The following is a 27,882-nucleotide window of genomic DNA, read 5'->3' as shown; positions in this document are numbered from 1 at the left end:
AGCAATTCATACATTTGAATCATTGAGGTATAATTTCTCATTTTTCTAACTGTACAGATTGCAGAATCACACAGGTCATAGAGTCACCTATATACATACAGCAATCATAATGTCTATGAATTGATGCATTAACATTTAATGTACTTAACTGAGTGGTTATGTTTGGGCCAGCCATTTCATTTTTTGTTTTCTACTTGGATTCTCTCTTATTCCTTCATTCCATCTTTCCTGCCTCAGTGGTGGTGAGGATTATAAAAATATTTTTTAGTATTCCTTTGAGCTATTCATTTAAAAACATTTTTATAGTGGTTGCCCTAGAGATTACAATAGATCTCCTTTTCATCGTACATCTACAAATACCACTACTACTACTAATATACTACTTCATGTATATAGCCATACAGGATCATATCCCTTCTCTCCTTTCCTTTATGCTATAGTTGTTATATATAATTCATCTACCCACATGATAAACCCTAAAAGGCAATGTGATGATTTTAGTTTAAGAAATTTTATAGTTTATTAAAAATTGGGGGTGGTAAAGGAAGAGAGAATGAAAGTATAAATATGAACATTTTGCATTTATCTAGGCATTTATCACTTCTTATAAATAGTCCTCATTCTTCTCTGAAATCTGAGTTTCCATCTGGTATCATTTCTGCTCAGTCTAAAGAACTTCCTTCAGTATTTTTTTTTTTTGCAAAGCAAGTGTGCTGGCACCAAGTTCTTTCAGTTTTCTTTCACCTGATAATGTCTTCATTTCACTTTCATTCTTGAATGATCTTTTCACTGGATACAGAATTCTGGGTTGATAATTGTTTTCTTTCAGCACTTTAGACTTTGTTCCTTCTCTTTGAGAGTCTGGTTTCTTAGGAGAAGTGAGATGTTAACTGGACTGTTGTTTTGCTCACCATGTTGCACTATGTGTTTTTTTTTTTTTTCATGGTCTTCCTCACTTGCTTTCAACAGTTTTGAGGCTAATGTGCCTTGACTTGAGATTCTTTGTACTATTCTGCTTGGTATTAGCATCTCATATCTGCATATTTCTGTCCTTTTTTCATTTCTTTTTAAAAATTGTTTCTGTTGCTCAGTGAAGACATCTCATTTCTCTACTGAAATTTTCATGCATTGAAAATGTTTCATGCTATGAAAAAACTGAGGAGAGTTATAGTAGTCACTTTAAAATCCTCATCTGTTAGTTCTAACATCTGGTTCATTTTGGGGTTGAACTTAATTGATTTTCTTTTATGCAGGGAATGTGTTCCATTTTCTTGATTCCTTGGATGTCAGGAAATTTTGGATTGTATCCTGAATAAAATTAATGTTAAGTTGTTGAGATTCTTGTCTAGGTTTGAACTGAAAACATTTTTATTTTTATTTTTTTGCCATGCTGAGGATTGAGTCCAAGGCCTCACACATGCTAGGTAAGTGCTCTACCACTGAACAAACTGTATTATGAGCAGCAGCTCTTGACTCTATGCAGATCTTCTATCTTTAGCTGGGCTGCTTTATTTCTGTAGATATGTGGTTCAAAGTCTCATTCAGAGACATGGCAGAGAGTGTTTAAGGATCCCCTTTGACTCTTTTCTGAGATTCCTCCACTATTTTCAGACTTCCTGGATTCTCAGCTTCTCTTTTCTGATTTTCCAGGTCAGGGAGGCTGCAACTTTTGCATATATACCCCATTTCTGCTGTAGGTGTCATGACTACAATAAGTCCAAGGCTAAAAGCCTCAGCCACAGGAAGTTTGATATTTTCCATCCTCCAAGTGAACAATATAGTCCTCCCCAAGAGGCTTTCTGAATCTGTTCACACTTTCCAGCTTCAGAGCTGCAACTCTGGTTTTAGTTCAGATTTCTGGTCTTTTGGTTGAGCTGCTTTTAGTCTGCTTCTTACACACAGTTGAGGTATCAGTCAGAGATCTAGACAGATATAGTTTGGGGATCCCTCCTCTGGCTCTTTCCCTTTGGGGATTCCTGTATTCTCTTGAGCATTCATGCTTTCTCAGGTTCACTTTTGTGGTTTCCTAGACCAGAAATATTAAGAGTTTTTTCCATGTGAGCCCCTCATTACCATGCTGGAAACTATGCAGATTGTACTCAGCCCTAGGCCATGGAAAGAGAAATGTATTTACATAGCTTCCTACCTCCCCTCTTCTAAATGAGTATTAACTCACTCTAGAGTCTGCTTCTACTCACTCTCCAAGGACCTTCAGGTAGTTTTATGTTTTGTATTATTTGTCCAGACTGTTTTCTTTCTTCCCTCCCTCCCCCCTCCTTTCTTTCTTCTTTTGATACAGGGGATTGAACCTAGGGGTGTTTAATCACTAAACCACATGCCAGCCCTTTTTATTTTGAGTTAGTCTTACAAAGTTGTTTAGGGCCTCGCTAAATTGCTGAGATTGGCCTTGAACTTGCCATCCTCCCGCCTTAGCCTCTAGAGTTGCTGGGATTATAGGCGTGTGCCACCATGCCTGGCTTCATAGCTGTTTTCTGAGGAGGTATTATCTGAAAGATGCTTAGATCATGATATCTGGAAGCAGAAAATTAATGCCCAAGCTGATTTTCAACCATGCTGCATTTATTCATTCAAGAATGGTTAATGATTGCTAGTCTGTGCAGGGTAGTGTATTATATTAAGATGTTATGGGGAGATAGAAAAAGAAAACACACCAAGGAACTTGAAATGAAGAGAAATTAAAACATGCACATGCATATGTACACATAAGGTAGTGGTGGAATAAACCAGTACAAGATGGTAAAGAAGAACTTGGAGACAAAAGATATAAGGGTTTTAGCCACACCTTTGAAATGGATAGAATTTCAAAGGAGGGCAGGAAGTAGCACATATAAAGGCAAAGAGATGGAAAAATGCAAGCAATGTTTTGACAAGAATGCAAGGCTCAGTGCACCAAGAGGAGAGGGCATGTCCAAGAGTGTGAAGGACATAATGACAGGGCACATGAATACATGGGTAAAGATGGAGAGGGAATCTCCAGTGTTTGTCTATAGGCAGCTGTGGAGCCCAAACTGCTTCATGCTTAAAGTGGCATTTCCAGAAGCAAGAGGTAATTCTTAAGAAGCAAAAAATAAAATAGGACCACAAGGAGATATTTTTTCCCCCTTTTGGGTAAAAAAAGAACTATGAAACACTGCTGATGAAAGCATAAACTAATACAACCATTTTTGGGAACAGTTTGACACTGAAATTGAACATATGTATGTTATACAACCCACTCTTGGGTATACCATTGTTAATATAGCACTGTTTTCAGTATACAGAAACATAATAGATTTTTGTACACAAATCCTGTATCTAGCAACATTTTTAATTTTTGGGGTGGGTAAATAGGATTGAACCCAGGGGCACTTAACCACTGAGCACTAGCCTGTTTTACCTTTTTATTTTGACACAGCGTCTTGCTAAGTTGTGAGGCTAGCTTTGAACTTGAATCCTTCTGCCTCAATCTCCTCAGCTGCTGGCTTACAGGTATGCACCGCCATACCTGGCTCCAGCAACATTTTAAACTCATTTATTAGTTTCAGTAGTTATGTTATAGAGTCCTTAAGATTTTGTACATATGGGATCATTTCACCTGCAAATAGACAGTTTTACTTCTTCATTTCCAGTGGGTACACATTTGATTTTTTAAAATTCTGTCTTAAACCACTGTTCAATGCTGAACAGATGTGCTGAGAGCAGACTCTTTGCCTTCTTCCTGATCCTTCCATTACCATGCATGATATTAGCTGTGGGTTTTTCACATATGCCCATTACCATTCCTATTTTTTTTTTTAATTTTAATCATGAAAAGATAAAACAGTTCTGTCTGCTAGCACACTTTTTCTGTAAAGGACCAGATAATAAATGTTTTAGATCTGTGAGCCATATGGTTTACATCACAACTACTGGACTTTGCTACTTTAGTGTGAAAGTAGTCATAAACAACATGTGAGTGGGTGGAGCTATGACCCATAGGACTTGGCCTGTGGGTCATCATTTGTTGGTCTCTGGTCTAATTAAGATGATTATGTGGTTTTGTACTTTATTCTGTAAATAAAGAATATTAATATTATTTGATTTTTGAATACAAACAAATTTTGCATTCCTGAGATAAACATTGCTTGGTCAAGGTACATATCCTTTGTGTTGCTGATGCTGGTTTGCTAATATTTTATAAAAATATGAGAAGCATGAACATACATAAAGTTCATGGTAGGTACTTTTCTTGGATCTCTTTATCTGGCTTTGCTATCATGGCAATACTGGTCTCACTGAATGGGTTGGGGAGCATTCCTATCTCCTGTAGTTTCTGAATGATTTTGTAAAAGATTTATATTATTTCATTTAAAAACTATCTATAGGGCTGGGGCTGTAGCTCAGAGGGAGAGTGCTTGCATGAGGCATTGGGTTTGAGCCTCAGCACCACATAAAAGTAAACAAATAAAATAAAGGCATTCTGTTCATTTACAACCACAATAAACAAACAAACAAATAAAGGTATGAGTTTGTTTAAAAGTGAAGCTACATGAACCTGTGCTTTTTCCTTATGGGAAGATTTTAATTACTAATTCTTTTTATTTTAACTTTAAAACTAGTGATGTTACCTATTCAGACTTTCTAATTCTTAAATCAGTTTTGATCATTTACATCTTTCTAAAAATTGCCTATTTCATCTACAACATTTAATTTGTTGGTTCAAAGTTGTTCTTAATATTCCTTTACATTTCTTTTTATCATACAGAGTCAATGATGAGATCCCCACTCTCAGTCTTCACTTTGGTAATCTGTGTTTTGTCTTTTTTGTATGTTTACTCAAGGTAAATGTTTATTCATTTTATTGTTTTTCCTCAAAAAAGAAAAAAAACCCCAGATTTTGATTTCACTCATATTTTCTACAGTTTTTCTTTTTATTTTATTGATTAGCTTTATGATTTCTACTCTTTTGTTTGCTTTGGGCTTAATTTGTTTTTCTTCTTTTAGTTTCTTTTGGTAGAAGCTTAAATTACTTATTGGATTTTTTCACGCCAATACAAGTATTTTAAACTATAAATTTTCCTCTTAGCACCACTTGGAAGAACACCATAGTTTTGATATGTTGTGTGTTCATTTGCATTCAGATAAAAATCTTTTCTAATTACCTTGTGATTTCTTCTTTGATTCACTGAAAGTGTATTGCTTAATTTTCAAATATTTGAGCATTTCTCAAACTTCTTTTCTTGCTGACTTGTAATTTAATTCTGCTGTTGTCAGTGAACACATGTGTATGACTTCAAGCCTTTAAATTAATTTGGCTTGTGACCTAGCATGTAGACTACCTAAGAGAGTGTTCCATTTGCACTTAAAAAGATTAAATTTATTCTGCTACCACTGGGTAGAAAGCTCTCTACCAGTCAGATCAAGCTGGTTGATGGTGTTGTTCAGGCCTCTATTCTTGCTCACTAACTAATTATTCTATTATTGAGGAACTGAAATCTACAACTATTATTTTTGGATTATCTCTATTTCTTTTCAATTTTGTAAGTTTTGTTTCACTTTCTATTTTTAATAGCTCAGAATTTCAAGTAATCTGAATGTATGCCAACAGTAGAATGGATGAAATCTGAACTATTTATATGATGTCATATTAATGCATCAGAGGAAACAATCTATATAACAACATAAAGGTCTCTCATAGACACAATATTGAGTAAAAGGAAGTTGCAAAGGAAAATATAGTGCACTATTTCATATATGAAAAGTGCAAAATCAGAAACTATGTTGTTTGGGAATATACATGCAGATGGTGGATGAAAAATAAAATGATTATCTACAAAGAAAGGATAGTGCTTATTTCTAGGGGGAGAGGGCATGTGGGGACTTCTGGGATGTTGGCAACATTCCATTCCTTGATAATAACACTGATCATACAGATATTCACCTTGTAGTTTCTCTTTTAAAAGTATACATCTATTATGTCATCTGTATTGTGACATCTTACTCAATTAAAAGAGTAAAAAAAGGGGGGTTATTTTTTGTGGTGGTTCTTGGAATTTAACTCAGAGCCTCATTCTATGTGCACTATCTCTGAACTGCATTCCTAACCCTTTTTATTTTTTTAATTTTAAGACAGGGTCTCACTAAATTGCCTAGGCTGGCCTTGGATTTGAGAACCTCCTGCCTCAGCCTCTTGAGCAGCTGGAATTGTAGGTGAGTGTCACTGTGCCTTGCTGGAGGTGGTTTAATTAGTAGAGGGAAACTTGACTATGTTTTAGATATGATGTTTAATCAGAAGTAAGTTATCATTCTTGTGTCTCAAACAATTTCTGAAATTAGCAATAATATATGTTCCTTCCAATTCGATTCTAAGACTATTGAACAACAGTATAATTTGATGCTGAATACATCAAGTATTTAACTTAACTAAAAAAAAGCTGATTTAAGTATTTTTTTTTAAAAAAAGTTCATATTTTAAGTGTAATAGGATCATTTCTAGTTGGAAGAGCACATAAGAAATCCTTTTTTTAAAAAATATTTTTAGTTGTTGATGAACCTTTATTTTATTCATTTATTTATATGTGGTGCTGAAAATCAAATCCAGTGCCTCATACATGCTAGGCAAGCATTCCACCACAGTCCCACAAGAAATCTTTTTGATGAACAAAGATAATTTCTGGACAAATAATTAAGCCTATGATTTGTCATTTTTAACATGAGAGTTTTTGTACAGTGGATATTTTTGAAGTGGGGCATGTTGTCTTTAAATTCTAATAATTGACATTACTTTAGTCAAAGTTAGGAAATCCCTTGAAATATTTATTCAATCTCATATTTTAAACTGGGCTTGGGGTTAAAAATCACATTATTATTTTTAAGTTTTCAAAATGGATTTGGTTTCTACTGATTAGAGTATGCAGTGTCTTAAGTACTCCTACTGCCCTTGGAGCTCCCAGGCAAGAAATCTATAAAGAACCCATATGTAATGAAGTCCCAGGAAAACAAAACAAAATTTCACATGAACTACTTAATCATCTTGTACTCACTTAGGCAATAATACTATTCACATTCTTCATAGAATTAGGCTAGATTTCAGGGCCTTGAATCTTTTAAAAATCAACAAATGCAGTGTACCAGGAAGTTTGAATCAGTTGATCAGATGTTCACCAGCATTCTCAATGTGATTATTTATTTGTCAATCACTGCTACCTCCAATTTGCCTCAGAAAGGAAAATCATTAAAGAAAGTGATCTTATTCCTCCAAATGACCAAGTTTTCTGTGTAAGGTATTACATTAGTATTTAAGACAGTGGACATTGTCTTTTTTTTTTTTTTTTTTTTTTTTTAAGTCTTATATCCTCTTCAAAGTTTTCAGAAACTTTTGGGCTATCTTTATGTTCAATTAAGAATACCCCTTCAAAAGTCACAAGAACCAAATACAATTATTTTCTTATTTTATCACTTAAAAAAGTATATATGAAAAAGCTGAATTGAGAATATAAATAAAATAAGCAGAATTACAGGACAAGTCACTATGTTCTGTTAGCTTTTCTTCTAATCAAACTAATTCATCATTCACTTATGCCTTGACATAAATAATTTTATAACTATCTGGTAACCATTAGTTTTGGCATTCATTAACAGTTCAAAGTGTTTTGTAGGAATTGAAATAAATAACTCAAATGATCACTACATAGGCAATGAAACAGTCTCACTGACATTCATATAGTCAATCTCAGAATGGTCAAGGTTGGGACAGATGAATGATGATAACTGGCTCTGTCTTTTTAAATATTATTATTCTTTTTTTTATTTTAAGGAAATTTTAGTTTGTGAATCACAAGTTTCTTTCCAAAGAAAACCCTATCAAAATTAATAGAGATTTAAAGATGAAATCACACAGAATAGTATTTCCTCAGCATTTTCCAGGTACTGTGAACTTTACATTTCTTAGTCACTGGACTAGGTGCTATAGACTGAATATTTGTTTCCCCCAAATTCTTTGTAAGACATTATAATTTAAGACATTATAACAAATATCATCTTGATTGTTTATCAAGAATGGCCATGTCAGGTGCAGTGGCACACATCTGTAGTCTCCTCAGCTACTCAAGAGGCTAAGGCAGGAAGTTTACAAATTCAAGGCCACCTGGGTAATACAGTAAGACTCCATCTCAAAAAAGTGCTGGGGTATAGCTCAGTGGGAGAGCACTGGCCTAGTCTGCTGAGGCCATGGGTGTAATTTCAGTATCACTGAACAAACAAACAACAAACCTCCCTAAAAGTAAATGTGGGACCACCCATGTGTTTAGTGCAATTTCTTTTTTTTATATCTATATTTTTAGTTGTAGATGGACACAATATCTTTATTTTATTTATTTATTTTATGTGGTGCTGAGGATTGAATCCAGCGCCTCACACATGCAAGGCGAGCGCTCTACCGCTGAGCTAGAAGCCCAGCCCTGTTTAGTGCAATTTCTATGTTATGTATGAGAAAGGTCTAACAACCTTGCAGTATTCCTTAAAGCAGTGGCATCTCAGAGATTACTCTATAACACAGCATATGGATACTGTGAAACCAAGAAGCTAACCTGGCATATTGTGAATGATTTAGGTTAAACAAATTGATCTGTCAGAAGTGACAGGCATAGGCTTCTATCAATTTCTGTCAGGACCTAAGAACATGCATTCTCTACTCACATTGGAGAAGGTAGACAAAAGTCAAACAGAAAAAAGCACAATGTCTCTTTGCTAGACCTTCTACCATGCTCTGCACCCTCTGAGAAAGAACCAGAAATAGAATAAACTAAGATCACTTCACAAATTGATGCTAATAACATAAATCAGAATATTGCCCTCTGTTTAAACTATAATGAAATCACTATGAGCAAAAGCCAAGAGAACCCTGAGAAATATTAAAAATTTAGTAAGGCCAATTTACATAGGAACTATCTTCCTGATAAGGAGAACTAAAGCAGAAGTCCTCACATTAGGGTTTTGTAGCTATAAGAAAGCATGAGTGTGGAATATTATCACAGATTTAAATAACTATTCACCAGTTACATCTGAGCTTCTTTATTACATTTTGCCTTGGAAGATGACTCTTCAAGAGTCGATGGTGAATTCTTCTTCAAAGAATTGTTTTCAAAACAGTATTATAGACCATCACTCACTCAGTCAACAGGCCTATTCTTCCTTTTCTCTCCTTCCTGTCTCTTCTCTTCTTTCCTCCAAAATAGCAAATATCCAAGTGTCCAGTATGTACCAGATACTCCAGAACAAAATGTAAAGACCCCTGACCTCCTGGAGCTTAAGGCATCTGGCAGGATTATAATAAATAACTTACAGTATGCTAGGTGAGAAACGCTATGTAAAAAGAGAAAAATATAGTAGAGTTAGAAGGACTGGAGTGCTGAAAGTGAAACAGAGCAGCCAGGGCAGGCCTCAGTGAGAGCTTCCATCTGCTCAGGTGAAGAAATCTGAAGATAGATCAGGAGTGAGGTGGGAGGTACCTGGAGGGGGAGTGACCCAGGCACAGTTCCAGGGGTAGAGCTGCGAGGTTGTCTAGTGCTGTGCCTCTCCAATTCCAGCAGGCAGCAGAACTACCTGGAGGCCTGCTACAGTACAGGCTCCCACTGCTGGGTCCCAGCACCCTATCTTCTGATTCAGCGGGTCTCAGGTGGGGCCTAGGAAATTATATCTCTAACAAGTTTTCAGGGGATGCTGATATTCCTGGTGCAAGCATCACACTTTGAAAACCTCTGATTTAATGCACTGTTTTTAACCTCTGAATCACTAAATGACAATTGATCATTAAATTAATTTAATAGACCTGCCCAGCAATTAAAAAAAAAGAAATATCACAGTACATTGGATTTAATGAGGGTAAGTACTGTTCTATGAAATTTTAATATATAAATATATATAAATGTGCTTATTGCATCACAAAATAAAAATTATTTTTTATTGGGAATGGCATTCAAAAAGTTCAAAAGCCCATTAATGACTATTGTATCACTGAATGACAAAAGCCACATTAATTTGGCAGAGGGAATTGAGGAGTCCTACTGTTTCCATTGAGTACCAAGCTGATATTGCCTTGGGCCTTCTCTTCCACTCACTTCCTCTGCCTGGATTTCTCCTCTTTCATCTCTGCCTAGGATCTTTCCAAGACATAATATGAGTCCAGGTTCCTCTTTAACCTTTTCTGACAAGCCCTTCTCAATGACATCTCCATTCCTTCCTCCTGAACTTAACCTCTACACCCTTTATAACATTCACTTGATACATAGCATAAGCCGCCCTGTTTATAATAGCTATCTGTCTATCTATCTTTTTCTTTTCTTATCTTTTTTGGTGTAGAGTTGGTATCTTTTTGTTCCCTCAATGATTCCTAGCAGTGCTCTGTTCAAAGTGGAGTCAAATAACTACGTCTGGGTAGAATGAACAGTCAAGCCACATCTGTAAATTATAATGTATTATTTCTAAGATATAGGTTAATCAGAGATTTGACAGAGAAATGAAAGATATTTGATGGAGGGGAAGGAGGGTGTTCCCAACAGGAGAAAGTTTTTAAGCAAGTCAATATTTAAGAAGCTATAAAAAAGCTTGGAGCTGATTGTGGTATAATCCCAGCAACTGAGCAGGCTGAGGCAGGAGGATTGAAAGTTTGAGGACAGCCTGGGCAACTAGAAAGACCCTGCCCTCAAATTAAAATTTTACAAAAGGGTGGGGGTGTAGCTCAATGGTAGAGTGTTTGCCTAGCATGGGCAAGGCTCTGGGTTTGATCCCTAATAATGAAAAACAAAAACAAAAACAAAAAACATCACTTGAAATTTTAGAGTAACTTTCTATATTTCTCTTTGTGTAAGTGAAGACAATGATGAAAGTACTCTAAAAAGAGCATATAAAAATGAAGACTTTAAAAGTCAGTGTGAAACTGGTTATCACTTTTAATTCCTATGATTTACCAAGGGTCTTAAGCAAATGAAATGCTAGGTTAATAGTAACTTTTAACTATCCCAAAGCTTCTTATTTAGATGAAATAATTCCCCTTGAAAAGCATGACCTCACATTTGTGTATTTGAGTGTGTGTGTTACTGGGGACTGAATCCAGGGCCTCATACAGGCTAGGTAAGTGCTTTTCCACTGAGCTATACCCTCAGCCCTGGTAAAATTCTTAATCTTCATATGATGCAGATAGTTCACTAAACTGACAAAAAGAGGGAACCTGGGAACTATACATATTCAAATATGAGGTGGTGTGGTTGTGAACATGCATGCAATGTGATGAACTGTGTCCTGCCACCATGACATTCAAATTGTTCCACACTATGTGAAGTAGGAGCCAGGAGCTTCTACAGACAGACAGTGAGAGCTTTGAGCTGCAGCTCCTAACTCAGTTCCCAGAGGACATACTGACTTTCTTTATTTCCTTCCAAACCCTAAAGGAGAAATAAGCAACTAAGGATTTCAGAGCTTGTTCTTTAAGGTTTAAGCAGGAAGGTCCGGAAAAAATAATTACCTGGTATTGCCTTTCCCAGACTTCATGGAATACCAGTAAGAAGAGAATGTTTAGAATGATATTAATACTATTTACTCTGAACAGCCAAGTTGTTTAACTATATAGACAGATTTATTCAGAGAGTATATATTCCCACACAGGATATTCTACAAATATTTTAGAAGACTATGTCAAATAATGTTTGATTGAAAAATATTTTATTTGGTTGAAAGTCAGTTACTATGCCCTGGGCTTCCAGATTTTAATGTTTACTTGCCCCAAAGTAGATGAATAATTCTTCTACAAATTTGGCTGTAGGTCTACAGTGCTAGGGAAACATCAAAAACTTTTCACTCATCTGCTTCAGCTGACATTAGCTTGGCAAATTCATGAGTAAGGGGCACTGTGATCCTCTTAACAACCCACAAGGTACCCAGAAAGAACTCTGAATTTTTTGATGTTTAATTTACATATTTCAAGAAAAGTGAATCAATAAGCATACACTATTCTGCACGTTTATAGAGAGCTCACTAAAACAGCATTTTCAATTTAAAACTAACTCTTTCATTAACTCACATACAAAGCTGCTATTATATACCCAACAATTATTTTATCAGTATATATTAGTAAACTAACCCAAAAGATTATAATGTGCTCTCATGTGGTGTAATACAAACATTATTCAACACACAGCTTGGATTTTCAATCAATTTTAGATATCATAGTATTCTGTGAATTAAACCATAGAGGTTTTAAGTGATTCATTTTATTATAAATACTCAATCCAAAAAGATGATTAAAATAATTGAGATAAGGCTTGATTGTAAAGATAAACACAGCCTTTTATTCTAGAAACATCTGTGGTAATAATATGCTACCATTTAAACCAACTGAGGATGACTCACCATCTGTGAGTAAATGTAATTTTAGTTTCCTTTCCTAGTACTGGTGATAGTTATTTATTTATTTTTTTAAAGAAAGAATCATCCATCTTCTGTCCTTTTGCAACCATGGAGTGAGATGGGAAGCTGGGATCAGGAGTACAATTTCTTAATGTGCTTCAGAACAAAATTAACTCACTCCTTTAAGGGAATTACTCATGACCTTGCTCTCAGCAGAATCTTACTCTAAAGTTAACTTTCCTAGGACCTCTCAAAGATCAATTAATTTCTCTATTTAGTCATAATACTAAAAAAACAAAGAGTTATAGTTGCTTTCTGAACATGGTATAATAAATGAACAGAACATTAGTATTCAGGCATGTTGCCTGCACACTATAATTCACTTCACTTTAAGGTCAGCGTTAAAGTGAACTAACTACAAGGTTAATCTTCAGTATCTACTGTGGCCCTCAGAGGGGCTCTTGGACCCAAAGTGTTCATTAAAGGAATTGGAAAATAAATCTGGAATTGCAATAAGTAGAAAATATGGGACAAGGACATAGTGAGAGATACGTCAAAGATAAGAGCAAAGATTTATTGAAGAGATACAGGGCTAGGGCTGTAACTCAGTGGTAGAGTGCTTGCCTGGCATGTGTGAGGCAATGGGTTTGTTCCTCAGCACCACATAAAAATAAATAAAGATACTGTGTCCATCTACAACTAAAAAAACAGAGAGCTAAAAAGGAAAAAGTTCCAGTATTTATATGGTAGTGAAGTCGGAAAGCATTTCAGCTGTCAGAAAGAGAGGGAGATGGGAAAGGGGGGGCGCGTACAAGGTTCTAAGAAGGTGGTGACCTAATGCACACACAGCTCTTGGTTTCCAAAGAAAACCAAAAAAGGAACTGGACTTATTGGGGCAGCAGTGGTTGACTTCAGAGCTGAGCTCGAGGGGGGGAAAATACAGGGTTACTTCGCAGCATCCTGTGGCGTCAGGAAGTTAGTTCTCAAACAATATGGGGACATGTAGAATGCCAGGGGAACCAACCTGGAGGAGTCACACTGGCCAAAGCTAGAACAACCTGAGCAACAAAATAAACAGTGCTAAAATTGAGTTATAACCCATGGAATAAAATACAAAATCATCACTAAGTAAGTACCACAGTAGTAAGCTATTATTATGTAGGTGAGATCCACCCATGATGATAAAATCAGTAGGCAAAACTGGGAGAAGACACAGGATCCCAGTAAAGACTCTAAGTATCAACACCAATGTATTTATCATTGACAAAGGGAAAGACAGTCACTTTTCCCTGGAGAAGCTTGGAGACAGCGTCTTAATCAAATAATCAAAGACAATCTCCTAGTCACAAGACATGCTGCCCTCACACACCTCTTGATGATGCACTGAGGACACATTACTTCTGTGATGTTTTGCCAAATATGCTTAACTTCAGTAGATTGATGAGAAAACATCAGGAAAAACCTAAATTGTGAGACATGCTGGAATGCAAAAAAAAAAAAAAAAAAGGGGGGCATCAAGAGAGGAAAAATGACAAAATTCAAGAAAGGTCTGAGTTAACAGTATTATGTTAATACTAATTCGGAGGTTTCCATCACTGTACTACAGTTACACATGCTGTTAACATTAGGGGAAGCTCCATGAAAGGTTTGTGTGAACTCTATTATTCTTACAACCGGTGCCTACAACATACAGGGAAGGACAGAGAAGTTAAAATTCCATAGAGGATGGTGAAATAAAATTTGAAAAGCAGGTCTAGAGATTGAAAATTTTGGGGCTGGGGATGTGGCTGAAGCGATAGCGCGCTCGCCTGGCATGCACGCGGCCCAGGTTCAATCCTTAGCACCACATACAAACAAAGATGTTGTGTCCGCCGAAAACTAAAAAATAAATATTAAAAAAAAAAGAAAAATTTACTCCCCAACTCCTGACTTCTAGAAGCCAACCCTTTCATCTGCAGAGTAAAAAGTGAGCTTTGCACTCATCTGTTACCACAGTGACTGAACAAACACTGAACCTCAGGACACACAGATGTACTGCTGACCCTACTGCTGAGGAAGTTACAGATGGGGGGGGGGTGAGAAGCACCAAGGATTAGATGCAAGGTGCACAATGCTGTGGGTACTTTGAGGAGGGAGGCATATGTGGATTGAGGAGTCAAATAAAGGCTTCACACAACTGTTAAATTTATCAGGGACTTTAATGAATACTAGAACTTGGCTAAGCAAAAAGCAAGGTGGGGGATTGTACATTGAGAGTAGACAATCTTTAAAGTAAGTCCACAAATGCAGGAAAGGACAAAGCAAAGGCACAAGCAGCTGGTTGGCTGGAGTTGGGGGTGGGAAAGGGAATCGGGAGGCCAGAGGGAGCTGGATTCAGACTGGGAGGGTCTAGAATTCCAAGACTTTATCTGGTAGTAAGAAAGCACTGACCCCTGAGTAGGAGAGGGAAGATACTTGAACACTGCTCTATAAGAAAGTCTAAAAAGATAGACTGCTAGGCTCTAAGAATTGCAAGAAACTTTTGGGTTCATCCTGTATGACGTCAGTCAACTGCTTCTCTTGTGCCATGGATTTGATATCCCTGGCTATCTGTTGTTTTACATTTGCCATCCAGACTTTACTGCAAATATTTTCTGTGAAGTATTAATGAAGCCACACACTGACTGCTAAATGATGTTAGTAGCTCCGAAGCATTTCCTTATATTGAAAGAAACCTCTTTTGGTCCAACTTCAACCCTTTGCTTTTTGACATAAAATGAAATGCTTAATTTTCTTTCATAATATGATCCTTAAAGTAGCTAGACATAGTCTTTATAACATTTTCCTGACATCCTCCCTTCTGCAGGTTACATCTCCTCTATTACTCACCTTATGTGGTTTAGAGGCTCTTTACTATAAACATCACCTGTTGCTTCTGTGCACATCTGATTTACTAATGCAATACTAAATGTGATATTTCAGAATGAACTTCACATCCCCAGCACAGCCTTACAGCAGAGAACAGAATGGCACAGTACAATGGGAAATAGCACAAACTCTGGAGAAAGACTGCCTTGGGTGGAAGCCCAGTTTTACACTTGGGCAGTTACTTAATAATGTCTCTGTATCTTAGCTGCCTCATCCAGAAAACAAGGGTAATAACAGCACCAATTCATAGCATTGTTCCAAAGTGCTTGAAAAAGTCTTACTTTTTAGGCCCTAATCTCCATCATGTGGGATTAGGCCCACTTCCTTAATAAGACTCCTGTGGCACAAGAATTAAAATCAAGAATCAATAAATGGGGGCTGGGGATGTGGCTCAGGCGGCAGCGTGCTCGCCTGGCATGCATGTGTCCCAGGTTCGATCCTCAGCACCACATACAAACAAAGATGTTGTGTCTGCCAAAAACTAAAAAATAAATATTAAAAAAATTCTCTCTCAAAAAAAAATCAATAAATGGGATGGATTAAACTAAAAAGTTTCTTCTCAGCAAAAGAAACAATTTGTGAGGTGAATACAGAGTCTTCATCTCGGGAGCAAATCTTTACCCCTCACACATCAGATACAGCACTAATCACTAGGGTATATAAAGAACTCAAAAAGCTAGATACCAAAAAAACAAATAACCCAATCAATAAATGGGTCAAGAACCTGAAGAGACACTTTTCAGAAGATGATGTACAATCAGTCAACAAACACATGAAAAAATGTTCATCATCACTAGCAAGAGAAATGCAAATCAAAACCACTCTAAGATTTCATCTTACTCCAGTCAGAATGGCAGTCAGAATTGTGGAAAGCAGTAAGAAGATTTCTTGGAAAATTGGAAATGGAACCACCATTTGACCCAGCTATCCTTCTCCTCGGTCTATACCCAAAGGACCTAAAAAAGGCACACTACAGGGACACAGCCACATCAGTGTGTATAGCAGCACAATTCACAATAGCTAAACTGAGGAATGAACCTAGGTGTCCTTCAATAGATGAATGGATAAAAAAAAAATGTGGCATGTATACACAATGGAATAATGCTGCAGTCTGGCTAGGCACAAAATCATGAGCCACTCAAGCAGGTACAAACTTTATTTTTTGAAACTGCCGCCAATGCCCTGAACGTCCCCGGGAAGAATCCTGATCGACGCACAGGCGTTCTCCCGGATCCTAAGAGGAAGTTCCTCCTCTGGAAATCCCTCCTACCGCACTTCCCCAACCAATGGGAACTCTCTAGGAGTCCCGTAGCAGGCGGAGGTGGACAGTAAGAGTCCAATATCCATATGAATGTAAATCTTAACATAATCATATCATCTCAATGGCTCACCTTTCAACCAAAAATGCCATGCATCTTATTACTTGGCTGTGGCTCTTAGCAGAATAAGATCATGGCATTTGCAGGTAAATGGATGGAGACAGAGAAGATAATGCTAAGTGAAGTTAGCCATTCCCAAAAAACCAAATGCCAAATGTTTTCTTTGATATAAGGAGGCTGATTCACAGTGTGATAAGGAATGGGAGCATGGGAGGAATAGACGAACTCTAGATAAGGCAGAGGGGTTGGAGGGGAACAGAGGGGGCATGGGGTAAATAATGGGGGAATGTGATGATTATTATTATCCAAAATACAGGTATGAAGACATGAATTGGTGCGAATATACTATGTATACAACCAGAGATATGAAAAATTGTGCTCTATATATGTAATAAGAATTGTAATGCATTCCTGCTATATATAAATAAAAAAAGAAATTAAAACAGTCTTACTTTTACTATTATTAGTAGAGCTTAAGCTCTCAAATTTACTGAAAGTTATAGTTCAAATTTACTGACAAGCATTTTAAGAAGCAGTCTTAATATTGAAAGGCTGGTACATTATGCAAAACAGTACAGAGGTTCCTCAAAAAACTAGAAATAGAACTACCATATGATCTAGCAATCCCAGTACTGAGTGTGCACCCAAAGAAACAAATCAGTACGTTGAAGAGACCTCTGCACTCACGTTTACTGTAGCACTATTCATTTTAGCAATGGAATCAACATAGGTGTCCAAAGATGGATAGATGGAAAAGACAATGTGGTACATATACAATGGAATATTATTCAGTAATAAAAATAAAACATTCTGCCATTTATAGTAAATGAATGAAACTGGAGGAAACTATGTTAAGCAAAATAAGGCACAAAAAGACAAATACTACATAGTCTCACTTGTAGGTGGAAGTAAAAAGTTGATCTCAAAGAAGTAGAGAATAGAACAGTGGTTACTACAGTGTAGAAAGGGTGTGGGGGTAACAAGGGACTGAGAGTGGGTGGGTTAACAGATACAGGGTGCAGGTGGATGGGAAAAATAACTTCTAACATTCTGTTACACAGTAGGGTATCTGTTGTTGGCAATGATTAATTATTTCAAAATAGCTAGTAGAAAAGATTTATATGTTCCCAACACCAAGAAATGATAAATGTCTGAGGTGGTAGATATGCTAATTACTCTCATCTGATCATTATACCTTTATACATGCATTGAAACATCACAATATACTTCATACAATTACTATGCATCAATTTAAAATAAAAAGATACTAAAAATAAAATAAAAGGGCTGCTGCCAGCTTTTTTTTTTTTAACCATTCATTTATTTATCTTAGGTTTCAATTTGTTAAAAGGACATATTCTTCCAGTGTGAGATTATTCTCATTGAAGGAGATAAGAGAACCAAATTAAAATTAAAAATGGGAGAATGCATAAATAAATAAATAAATCACGTAGTAGCCTTCCTGTGCTGAGGACCCAAAGCTTCTGGGTTCCCCACCAGAGGATCAAAATCCCTTTCTTCTTCTTCTTTTTTTTTTTTTTTTTTTTTTTTTAAGAGAGAGTGAGAGAGAGAGGGGGACAGAGAGAGAGAGAGAGAATTTTAATATTTATTTATTTTTTCTTAGTTCTCGGCGGACATAACATCTTCATTTGTATGTGGTGCTGAGGATCAAACCCTGGCCATATGCACGCTAGGCGAGCGCGCTACCGCTTGAGCCACATCTCCAGCCCCCCAATTTGAGTCTTCTGACGCTGTTGTACAAGTTCATGCCACTCCATCTCATCTGGCCTCCACACGCTGCTCCTTCTGCTTTTGTACACATCCTTTCAAAAAGCCCACACTTGTCTGGGAGTGGCTTTACTACTTCTCATGCTGCTTTACCACTGTCTTTACATTCTGTGCCACAATTTAAGGGGCAACTTAAACATGCTCCTCCCTGTCTCATGCTTTCCCCTGTGGGCAGGTTCTGGAAGCCTGAACCCTACTTTTTCTATCTTATCTCCAGCAGGGCACAGGACTGGACTGTGGCAATGAGAGGAACTTATATTTTGGAAGGTAGAAAAAGAAACCTGGGTCTGGTCACAGTGGTGGGCAGGACTGCGGGCGTCAGTAGAAGCTTAGTGTCTTCCTGCAGACCTCCACTTTGATGCTCTGGGCAGGCTAGGTCACTTGTGGTGACATTCCTGCCACTTCTGATTTACTGGCTATCAGCAGTGGTTTTCTTTCAAGTTTGCTCCCCAGTCCTTTCCGTGATTTTAAATTCTTCATTAATTTGACCGTTTGAAATCAGAGGTTTTATTTCCCTGGCAGGTTTGGTAGCAAAAAACAGAAGCTATTCTATAGCAGTCAAACGTAAGGGATTTATATGTGAAACAGGCTGATACAGCTGTTGGGAAGGGTGCGACAGCCGATGGTGTTATGTTCTTAAGAGCGCACTGCAAGTGGCTGCAAATTCTCAGCATCTCTCAGTATCTCAGCCATCAATACCCTGGGCCAGCTAACCAACCAACAGTGGGGCTGTATTTGCATCTAGAATGTTTCCCGAAGGTTCAAGTGCCCACGTGTTAAAGGCAGTCCCAGTTCATGGAGTCACTGGGAGGTAGTGGCAACTTTAAAGAGGAGGGGCTTGGAGGGAAGTCTTTAGGTTATTGGGTGTGTGCCTTTGAAGGGGAAGGCAGGACCCTGGCTCCCTCTTCCTCTATTTTGCTCCTTGGCTCATGTTGAGGTGAGCAGTTCTGCTCTGCCATGTGCTTCTGTAATAATATGTCACAGGTCCCAAGCACTGGAACCAACTGATCATGGACTGAAACTTCTGAGACCATGAGCCAACATAAATCTTTGTCAGGTGACTAGTTCAGTCATTTTATTACAGTGGCAAAAATCTGACTAATACAGCAGGTAAGGGCAGGGCTGACTCTGGAGAATAATGGCTTTTCTTTTGCCCTCTAAATCTCATGCAAGTACCTCTCTTTGGCAGACTCTAACCTAGATTGATGAAGAGGACTCTGGCAAATGTAATCATCTTGGCCCCTCCTCTGCAACAGAGAGACAGGAGAAGGGGGGTGACAGCGATGCACAGATGATACAAGTTACTCTAGTACAAATGTATCTCTCATATTTGTTTGCACAAAATAATCAGTATGATAAGATTCCCCTCACCCCCTAGTTTTCTATCCTTCTTGAATCACATTTTTTTTCTCCTCGTTATGAGCTACACACAACTTAAAGCAATCTGTCTTTTCTTCTAGCACACAGGTCTGTCATCTGTTATTATAAACTGAAAAGTGAATTCTTTGTAATATAAATCTGCCCACAGTCATAGCTTTTTCTCATTGTTTTTTTGCATTTTCTGAGAGCAATAACAGTCATCAAAATTTTTGCAGTTCCCCCTTTGTGGAGAATGACAATTTTAGTACATGCATAGACAAAATTAAACTCTTAGGAATGGAAAAATCCTTAGCAGCAACACAGTTGGATTTCCCTACCAGTGTTTGAATCTTTATGATCAGAATGGCAAAGAACAAGAAGTATATGTGCTCCTTGCTTTGTGCTCTTGCTGCCAGTGGCAGGGCTTGGTAACACACCTCAGTACTTTTCCCGTTAAACCTGAATTGAGCTTTAGAATACTCTTCTATCACTGTCCTCCAGCTAGCACGAAAAGGTAACAGCTGCATTCAAGATGGAACCTATTCACCTCCCTGCCAAGTGGCTATCAGTCTGTTACTTTCACACTCCAATGAGAGTGAACACATCACTTCCCCAAACTTGCTCATTCCATCTGTAGAAAGTTCTTTCTTATTGGGATGGAAATGTGTGCCCCTGTATGTGGCTTCCAATCATTGGTCCTAGTCCTGCTCCCTGAGAGCGCATATAACAAGACCAAATCTGTTTCTATAAATAATTCTTCCAGTACTTGGAGACAAGTCTTTTCTGCTTGAATCTTTTCTTCTCAAAGCTAATACCAATAGTTCAAGTTCCTGAAATCAGTCACTCCTTGTGTTCTTTTACAATTTTGGTAATCATCTGAAAGTTTCCCAACTGGCATTCACTAAGTTTTCTCTGACGAGTCTCCAACAGACAGCCTGTCTACACTAGCAGTATATGGCTGAGCCCCACAACACCTAGCAAATCACGTGCATCCATGACACATTTGGCTGACCAACCTCTGAAAGTTTTCTAGATTGTCTTCAGGGTATCCTTGAGACCATACACTTTCATCAACGGCTTTTCCAGTGCTCAACCAGTCCTCTAACCCTCTGTCAGAACTTAGGTTGTTCTAGCCACCGAATGGAGGTTTTGTAACCAAGGCAGATGGCAGCTCTCTTCTAGGGCGCCCGAGTGCTCTCCCCTCCCCTCCAGACATTTCTTAGATGAATTCTGTTGGTACTTCCACTTTTAGCACCGTGGTCCTAGACAAGTAACAGTTTTCTAACTAGTTTGTTTCTCAACCCAGCAGCTAGAGTGATTCTATTAAATTTCTATTAGTGATTCATACAATTTGTCTTCTCAAATCTTACAAAGTTTCCCATTTCATTCCAGAAAAAAAAATCCCCAAAACAAATTACTAAAAGAGTCTAAAGGCCTCATTGTGTGATGTGTGCCCCTCCTTGGTCCCTGTCAGCTCTGTACACCCATTTCTCCTCTCGCTCAGCTCTCACTGTGCTGTCTCCTTGCCCTCTCCATCATGCCCAGCTTCCTCCTACTGCAGGAGCCCCTGAGTGGCTCTCTTACTGTGGTGTCAGCATATTTAATTCCCTCATCTTCATATATTTGTCAAATGTTGCCCAGACTATTCTCTCACCACACCCTCACTGATACGCCCACCCCTTAATCTGCTCACGTTTCCTTCTCGTCCACAGCACTCACTGTGCTCTAACACACCAGACTGTTACTTTTCATGCTTGCTTACTGTCCACCCCTTTCTGCTGGATGGTGAGCCGTGTAAAGGCATGACCTTGGTCACTTACATAGCCCAAGCACCTACAGCAATGGCTGTCACAGAGCAGATGCTTGAGGATTTATTCAGTGTTGATGGGACCCTTGGTAAGCTTAAAGCTAACACATCAAGTGACTTTATCTCACTGGGCTCTGCCTCAGACAAAAGTCCTCCAGCCAGCCGTCCCCTCCTATACTCTTGTCCTCTACTACTTTGTGCCTTATCTCCCCTGCCCAATCTCTTATTTCTTCCCTCTCCCCTACACTCCATGGTATTTTTTTCAAGCCTGTTTTACGCCCTCATCCTCATTCCTGCGCTCAATCCTTCACCTTTATCTCTTCTTTGATTGTAGGGCTCTACTCAGCTCTACTCCTGATCCCCTGAGCTTTTCATACTCTATATTCTTAAAAGTCTGGAAATAGGGTTGGTGATCTTTTTGCTTTCTTTGTTTCTTCCTATTTCTCTTTTACCCTTAAGTAAAATACAAGGCTGATAGCAGTCGCTTCTCTTCCTTGAAGCTGTCCCCCACTGACTTCTAGGTGGCTGCCCCATAACTTCTAGTTCTTCACCTACAATCATGCTTTCATCCACATTCGTACCATCTCAGTCCCTCATACTCATGGTCAATCCAGACCATGTCATTACCAAAATCTGCCTCACTTTTGAAATCAGTCTAAATACACTTCTCTCTAATCACAATCTTTCTTTAATTCCACTAAACAAATTCTTTAATCTTAGAAAATTTTCCTTCTCCCATCTCCTCTGCATTATCCTTCTCTGATGGCCTCCTGATATTTCACTTCTTTCTTGACTAAGCTTAGATGCCAAGATCCATCACTTCCTGGGAAGAGCCACTCTAATCTTCATGGATTTTGCTCTGGTTCATATGGCATAATGCAAACAAACTGAAGTAGTGCAAAACCCCAAAACCAACACACCAATGTCTTAGTTTATGAAAGAATGGGAATATATTTAGAAAATTGTCAGGAATAGAATAATGTGAAAGCTGAAGGATCCAGTGAACAGTTTTTATGCTATTAGTACATGTGGTGCCACTTATTGATCCACAGAAACATCTGCCATTTTTGCTCAGGACTGTGCAAGTCTCACTGCTGTTTATGTACAGGGGAGCTTCTGTAAGTGATTAAGATGACTAATGTGCTGTTATTTTACAAACTCTGTTATTATAATTGAAAATATTTTTATAACCTACAATAATATCTCTCAAGCTTTCATGAAGCAATGGTTCTAGTGATAGTACAGAAAAACACAGGCCCAAACAGCAACTATGGAACAGAAGTTGGTTGTGATAAAACACAATGAAGAAGGCCAAACATCCACTAGGTTGATAATTTGGGAGAAAGCACTCTACAAAAATTAGACCTAATGAAGGACAAACATAGTGAGAAGTATTAAAATAAAATTATGTGACAATATTATTCATTCATACATCTCCCAAAATAGCTCCTTTATATTTTTTCTTATGGGAAAGTTAGTCTTAATGAATGAATTGCAAATCATGAGATCACTTTAGGAATACATCTATCACACAAATGTAAATGTCTTTCCCAAATCCAGCATTTCTCATACCTTTTCCTTGAAATGCTTTCTTTCCCTTGCTATAATGCTGGCATACAGTAAATAGCACAGTAATTATGAGCACAGGCTCTGTAGCCAGACTTCCTGGATCTGAATCTCCCAGCTTAATAATTTTCTAGTTGTGTGTCTTTGACTAGGTTTCTTTGCCTCTTTCTACATCTGTTTCCTCATCTGAAAGACTCAGATGATAACACTGCCCACTTCAAAGGGCTGTTGTGAAGGCAGAATGAGCTGATGTAAGTGAATAATGTGAAGCTCTTGTGACACTGAGCAAACACTGAGGAAGGATTAGCTACTGTCATCATTGCTACCTTCCCATCAACACTTGATACTTTTAGACTAAATTTGCTTAATTGGGTTTAAAAAATAAGGTGCTTCTCTGTTAATGGTATATGAATTACAGGATATACAGGGATACTCACAGGATGTGCTGTGGTATCCTTCTTTTGCTGTTTTCTTTTGAAAAGCTGCAGAAACGGTCACCACAATTCTGAGTATCAGTGCAGAGAAGAGTGGGGAATACTTGGCCTTTCTAGCACATGTACTGGGTCAGTGGTACAATTCCAAGTAGAACTTGCTTAGACGATGATGTTACACCAAGTGACATGGCCATCTTACCTTTAGTCTGTCTTTGGGCAGTGCAACAACTCCTTGCTTAATGATCTCTAAGACCCTCTCCACAGAAAGCTCAGCTCCAGCTTGTAGCAACCTTGAGCTAAAGAAGGTGATTACCTGCAACACAAAGAAAAATTTTTTCCAACAAATAGTTTTAAGAAATGTATTTTCAGTAGATGTCTTCCCACATGGTAGTCGACACTGCGTTTATTTGATCCTGCCTTCCTATGTGCAGTCCTGTCTTTCTTAGGGCTTAATGACTACATCAGGACCAAATCTGAACACCAGGGTTGATTATTCATTCTGTGAATTGAGTAGCTTCCTAGATTCTACTCTTTCTTGTGCTGCCCTATGCTGTATTTGTATTTCATTTAGAGAGCAGTACCCAGGAGTTGGTGGGAAAAGAAAGCTCAGTCTAAAAACCTGTCACTTTTGAAGCTTAACAGGAAGTCTCAGAACAAGACTTAATAGGATAGGAATTTTAAGTTAATGGCTAAAATGATGTTTTGGGGATTATCTGTTAAATTTAATTTATCCATATCACCCTCATCCCTGATCATCAGAGGGAATCAACGGCAAGCTGTAATTACTCTTGTTTCATGTCACAGCACAACATCAACTATGTAGCAAGACCCTAACATAGTAGTATTCTCAGAATAACATCTAAATATTTGTCATTAAAAACTAAGAGAGGCTGGAGATGTAGCTCAGTGGTAGAATACTTGTCTAGCATGTGATAGGCCCTGCATTTAATCTCCAATACTGCCAAGAAATAAAACAGAGCAAACCAAAATAAACAAAAATGAAACAAAAAACCTAAAAGAATGCCATAACTTTTTAACAAACCATGTTTAAAACCACAACATTAACAAATCAAGACTTATGTTGGACCTGGTGGCACATGCCTATAAACCCACCACTTGGGAGGCTGAGGCAGGAGGATCACAAGTTTGAGGTCAGCCTCAGCAAGTTAGTGAGACGCTGTCTGAAAATTTAAAGAAAAGCAGAGGGGGGGGAGGCGGCGGCGGCGGCGGCGGTGGTGGTGGTGGCTGGGAAGGTAGCTGAATGGTAAAGAACATTCTCAGTAACATCCCAACCCCCAACCAAAAGGCCACTTCTGACCCTTTTTATTCAGGAGAGTATTCAGGTGTTTATAGTCACATATGCAAAAATATAAAACTTTGTTTTTAAAACTGAACTTTCCCTTTTACATGTTTTCTATTTTATAGGTAAAATGCATTAAAAGTAATACTTGGCAAATGTTTTAATGTTTTCCTTTAAAGTGCTCTTCTAAATATTATTATAGCACACAGGACTATAACTTTTAACTATTCTGTGGAGAGAGTGCTATATTACATGAATGCCATTGAAATGCATTTGCTCTGCAAAGAAAAGACATCCAGGGGAGCAGCACCATCTCCAAGCCTAGGCCTCACAACTTAGGTAATCAGCAAATACAAAGGTGATGGCTGGCTACACCACTTTTCATTTTAGATAAATCACTGTTTTATCTCAAGCAATTTGTTGGTATCAGCTCCTTCACAAATTGCTGATTTTGTCCATAACAGTTTGGTTGTGCTTCTGTGCTTATGAGTCTTCTTTTTCCCAAATCAGATTTTAAATTTCTTTTGGTATTCTGAGATTAAAATTCTGTTTATGGAGTTTAGAGGTACACAAAATGATTTTTAATATAGTGAATAAATTTTCGAAGAAAGACACAAATAGGAAACACATCGCAATAATTCCGCTAAAATTCTATTTTAAGATATGCTACAAAGATGTGAAATAAATGCTTCCCTTTTGTGTAAATATCCTCACAGGTTTCATTTTTAAAATCTTAATCTTATTTCTTATTTACTTATTTTTTGAGATAGGGTCTTGCTGTGTTGTCCAGGTTGGCTTCAAACACTCTTGCTTCAGCCTCCCAAGTAGCTAGGATTATAGGTGCTTGTTACCATAATCAGCCTTATTTTAAATGCAAACAATTTTCTGAGAAAAACATTGGTTAACCATATAAAGTACCATTTTTGTTGGTTAAAAAAAAAGAGGCTACATATTGATAATTTCTTACGGTTTAAATAAATACCTGTGCACAAAATTCTCTTCTTTGATCAAAAAATAGTAGAGTAGGAACATATTTGTTAAAAACACATTCTAAAAAATGAAAAAATATCAGTGAAATAGTAGACATCTGTTTTAGGCTTACAAAATGATTTTCTTTCTAATATTTACTAAAAGCTGAGATTTTTCTATTGGATGATGTTTAGCTTATAACAATGGAGACAAGGGATAAGTTCCCGCCTGATCATCAAAGGTGGCTGGGAAGCTTGTGGAACACAGATCCCAGAGCCTAGCCAGAGGCTTTCTATGTCGTTCTCTCCAGGAGATTTTGACCATTAGCTAGAATCTAGATCAGAGGTCTTCAAACTTATGATTAAATATGTCTATAAGTTAAAAAAAATGAGGCACTTGCAATATATGTTCTAATTATTTATGAATTGTGTAATACAGTATAGCATTAATGTTTCACATATCATATAATATATATAAAAGGAATAAAGAGAATGAGATAAAGACAAAATAAACTAATTTTAAAGATACTTAACTAATGATTAAAAAAATATTTTTTTGTACTCATTAAAATATTTTAAAAGGGCTAGGGATGTGGCTCAAGCAGTAGCATGCTCGCCTGGCATGCGTGCGGCCCGGGTTCGATCCTCAGCACCACATACAAAGATGTTGTGTTCGCTGAAAACTAAAAAATAAATATTAAAAAATTCTCTCTTCTCTTCTCTCTCTTTTTTTAAAAAAAATATTTTAAAAATTAATTTGTGCCAGGTTCGACAGGAAGATTGCAAGTTTGAGACCAGTGTCAGGAACATAGGGAAATCCCGTCTCAAAAAAAAAAAAAAAAAAAAGAGCTGGGGGTTTAGCTCATTGGTAGAGAGCCCCGTGGTTGTAGTCCCAGTTCCACAGAAAGAAAAATTATCTGGATAATTAGCTATCATATATTTCGCTAATCACAAAGGCTTCACATTATCATCAGCAAGCAAAGTATATACTCACAGTAAGACACACTGTTTATTATTGTGGATACAAACCCGTAATGGAAATAGTCTTCCTGATAATGTTTATGGATCCATTTCTTGTGAGTTTATGTTGGCCTGTCACTGCTTCCACCTTGAAACATGGTACCTGCTCTAGGAGGAGGTGGATGTCAGTTCTACCACTGTCTTCTGTTGCATATTGATATTATTACTGTGCTACCTTCAGTCTGGGGGGCAATTACCAGGAACGCAATACATAATGAACTGTAGAGGAGTGACAAGGTGAGAGCCCATGTGCCAGGTTGCGTGCTGACTCTCTCCTTTCTCTTCCCTCAGGGCACCTGGAGCTCTGGAGTTGATCCCTGGTGTGTTGTCTGTGCCAATACCATCAGTAAAACGAAATCTCTTTATTTTTAAATGAACAAATAAAGCGTTGGCATATTCTTGCCCTGATTCTCTGGTGCATCCATTTACTCAGGAGATTGATGATCAAGATAACAAAATGCCCGTAATCAGAGCTGAGGGGAACACATGGCATCATACCCTGGCAGACATTATGAGCAAACAAAAGAGTGAGAACTCACATGTCACATCACCAAATAACAAAGTGATGAGATGACAGTCCTGTTTTGTTCCCTCTGTGGCCTACAATGAGTTGCCTCTAAGCCCCAAGCAGTTTACACCCCACCAGGAGACTTGCAGAGGGGGCATGAAGCTTAGGTTCTAAGAAGACTTCTTCTTCCAAACTCTCATTTGTACATTTTAAAGCTGACATTCTAATGTTTTTGCATTCAAATTGACACTATTTTAGCAAATGATAAAATTACCACTTTCCAAAGGGAAGTATAATTTATACATCAAGAAGGAAGAAAACAAACCTGCACTGAATGTTTACTATGGACCATGGGCTCTACCTACACTATTTATTTCATTCTTACAGAAATGTTATGAGGCTGATAAAAAAAAAAAAAAACAAACATCCCTGTCCTATTGAGGAGTAAACAGGATCAGTGACAGA

General features: G+C 37.7%; 1 protein-coding gene and 1 long non-coding RNA gene across 4 annotated transcripts in view; one reads left to right on the top strand and one right to left on the bottom strand.

The window, feature by feature from the left end:
• The window catches only part of Dym (dymeclin), a 337,787-nt gene that overhangs the window by 31,359 nt on the left and 278,546 nt on the right, over nucleotides 1–27,882 (bottom strand). For all 3 annotated transcript variants that reach the window (XM_040273249.2, XM_005323076.5, XM_040273254.2), the window contains one exon: nucleotides 23,821–23,934. In XM_040273249.2, the coding sequence (XP_040129183.2) occupies nucleotides 23,821–23,934 (114 nt within the window). The remainder of the gene's footprint in view (nucleotides 1–23,820; nucleotides 23,935–27,882) is intronic.
• On the top strand, nucleotides 879–27,317 carry LOC144369787 (uncharacterized). Its single transcript, XR_013429563.1, has 3 exons — nucleotides 879–1,424; nucleotides 6,109–6,189; nucleotides 27,201–27,317. It is a non-coding gene; the product is annotated as an uncharacterized LOC144369787 (long non-coding RNA).

Source organism: Ictidomys tridecemlineatus, chromosome 13 (assembly GCF_052094955.1).
Source record: "Ictidomys tridecemlineatus isolate mIctTri1 chromosome 13, mIctTri1.hap1, whole genome shotgun sequence".
Classification (NCBI taxonomy): Eukaryota; Metazoa; Chordata; class Mammalia; order Rodentia; family Sciuridae; genus Ictidomys; species Ictidomys tridecemlineatus.
Note: the sequence above shows the minus strand (reverse complement) of the source record. Positions and strands in the feature narration are given on the sequence as shown.